The 1,786-nt window shown below is 39.9% G+C and overlaps 1 protein-coding gene across 2 annotated transcripts in view; it reads left to right on the top strand.

The window, feature by feature from the left end:
• Positions 1-1,786, top strand: part of ACBD5 (acyl-CoA binding domain containing 5) — a 32,726-nt gene extending 30,940 nt beyond the window's left edge. For both annotated transcript variants that reach the window (XM_009329115.1, XM_009329116.1), the window contains one exon: positions 1,553-1,786. In XM_009329115.1, the coding sequence (XP_009327390.1) occupies positions 1,553-1,565 (13 nt within the window). In that variant the 3' untranslated portion in view covers positions 1,566-1,786. The remainder of the gene's footprint in view (positions 1-1,552) is intronic.

Here is a 1,786-nt window from a genome sequence, read left to right as displayed (position 1 = left end):
ATATACTCTTCTAATGATTCAGAGCTTAAATGAATAAACAATCAGTCCATTATTTTTAATTTGGATTTGCCTAGCTTCAGCTTTCATTCATTGGATTTTCCTAGATCTTTATCTACCTGACAAAGAGCCCGCGGTATGTTTTCCATGGGTACTTTATTGCTATCACCAGGTCACCTCTTAATCTCTTGCTTAAACGAAACAGATGGAGCAACTGCAATCTCATTTTAAAGTTGTTTTCCAGTCTTGGGAAGATTCTGGTGGCTCTTTCCCGAATGCTCCACAGTCTATCAATCAACATTCTTTTTGAGTTCTGGACACCAGGATTTGTACCACAGTCTACTAATGGTAATACCAGTATCTCTGTGAGACACAGAGATAGCATGGCCCCAGATAGCCCTTGTTTTGTTTACTCATTCATGGATTGTATTAATATGAGATGAACTCCAAGAACCGAAACAACCAAAGAAGAAATTTCTGTGTTCTTCAGCTTTCCTCTTTGTTTCTGAAGAAATCTACCCATAGCCCAAATTTAAGGACTACCTGTTTCTGCATCACCTTTCCATCCAGAGTTCCATCTCCTTCAGCAATGGGTAGGAGGCTGATCAAGTACACTCAGAGAGAAAACGGAATTGCAAAACAAGAGTCCTTCTCTGTTGTCCCATTGCCAGTTTCAGCTTGTAGTCTGTTAAGGTGTGTAAGCTTTTAGACAACAGCTGTACACAGTGTATATATTGGCCGTATCTATGTACTTTGGTCTTAAAATACATAAACTGTCCTGGAGCAGAAACCAGGAGTCTGTGCTACTTGTGAGCTTTTCTCATCGTGAAGCTGTGGAGCCGTGACTCCTGAACTCTTGCACAGTGGAGCAAATTCCATGGAACTGGTGGAGAGAAGGCCTTCTGTAGCCAACAGCTTTGTGTTTAGCTCATGTCCCCGGGAAGGGGTAGCTCAGCTCGCTCTTAGCACCCTACTGTACGGTGTTCTGGCTGATTCAGGTCTTCTGAGCCTCTTAACCTGTCTCATTCCTTTATATGGAACTTCACTTAATGCTGAAAATCTGGGTATTCGTATTAGAGCCTTCACTGAAGAAAGCTTGAAAAGCTGAATCCTGAGGGCTGTAAAACCGGATCACGGATAGAAAAATATTTTTAATAATAATAGAGAGCTGTTTAGCTTCAGCTTACAATTTTAGAACATTCTGATTGCACGTTTTCTGGAGTCACTGGAAAACCAGCTCATAAGCGTTGCTCTGCTGTGAGCCAGCAAACCACTGACTGATGTGGTCAGGGGCAGTTCTGAGGAATTTCATCTGCAGTGCAGAATTCTTAGTGATCTTTGGTACTCCTCGGTGTAAGTTGTGCTAGTTCTGTAAACTTGCAGATTGTTTTGTAACTTAAGAGGGCAAATTTTCAGGTATCTTGAAGCAGTGTTGTATTTTAATGAATTGGAAATCATTCACATGTAACCTGAATTGATTTGTTTATTTAGACAAAGGAAAAACCATCTCATATGTGAAGGTACATTAAACTAATTTATTTTGTCCCTCTTCTAGAAAACTGAACTGAGAATTCATGACTTTGCTTAAAGACTGCTAGGAGAAGATGATGGCCCTGGAAGGCGAAGGAATTCTGAATTCTCATAGAATCTCAGAATCTGGGATGATGTTCCTTCTGTTACAGTAATATTTTGTACTACCTTTGGGCTAAACATTTAAGGACTAACATTGAAACTTGAATGATTCGTAGCTCCTAGGTTACAAATAAAATACATTTAATAATTCCATCCT

Source organism: Pygoscelis adeliae, unplaced genomic scaffold, assembly GCF_000699105.1.
Source record: "Pygoscelis adeliae isolate BGI_AS28 unplaced genomic scaffold, ASM69910v1 Scaffold427, whole genome shotgun sequence".
Lineage (NCBI taxonomy): Eukaryota > Metazoa > Chordata > Aves > Sphenisciformes > Spheniscidae > Pygoscelis > Pygoscelis adeliae.
Note: the sequence above shows the minus strand (reverse complement) of the source record. Positions and strands in the feature narration are given on the sequence as shown.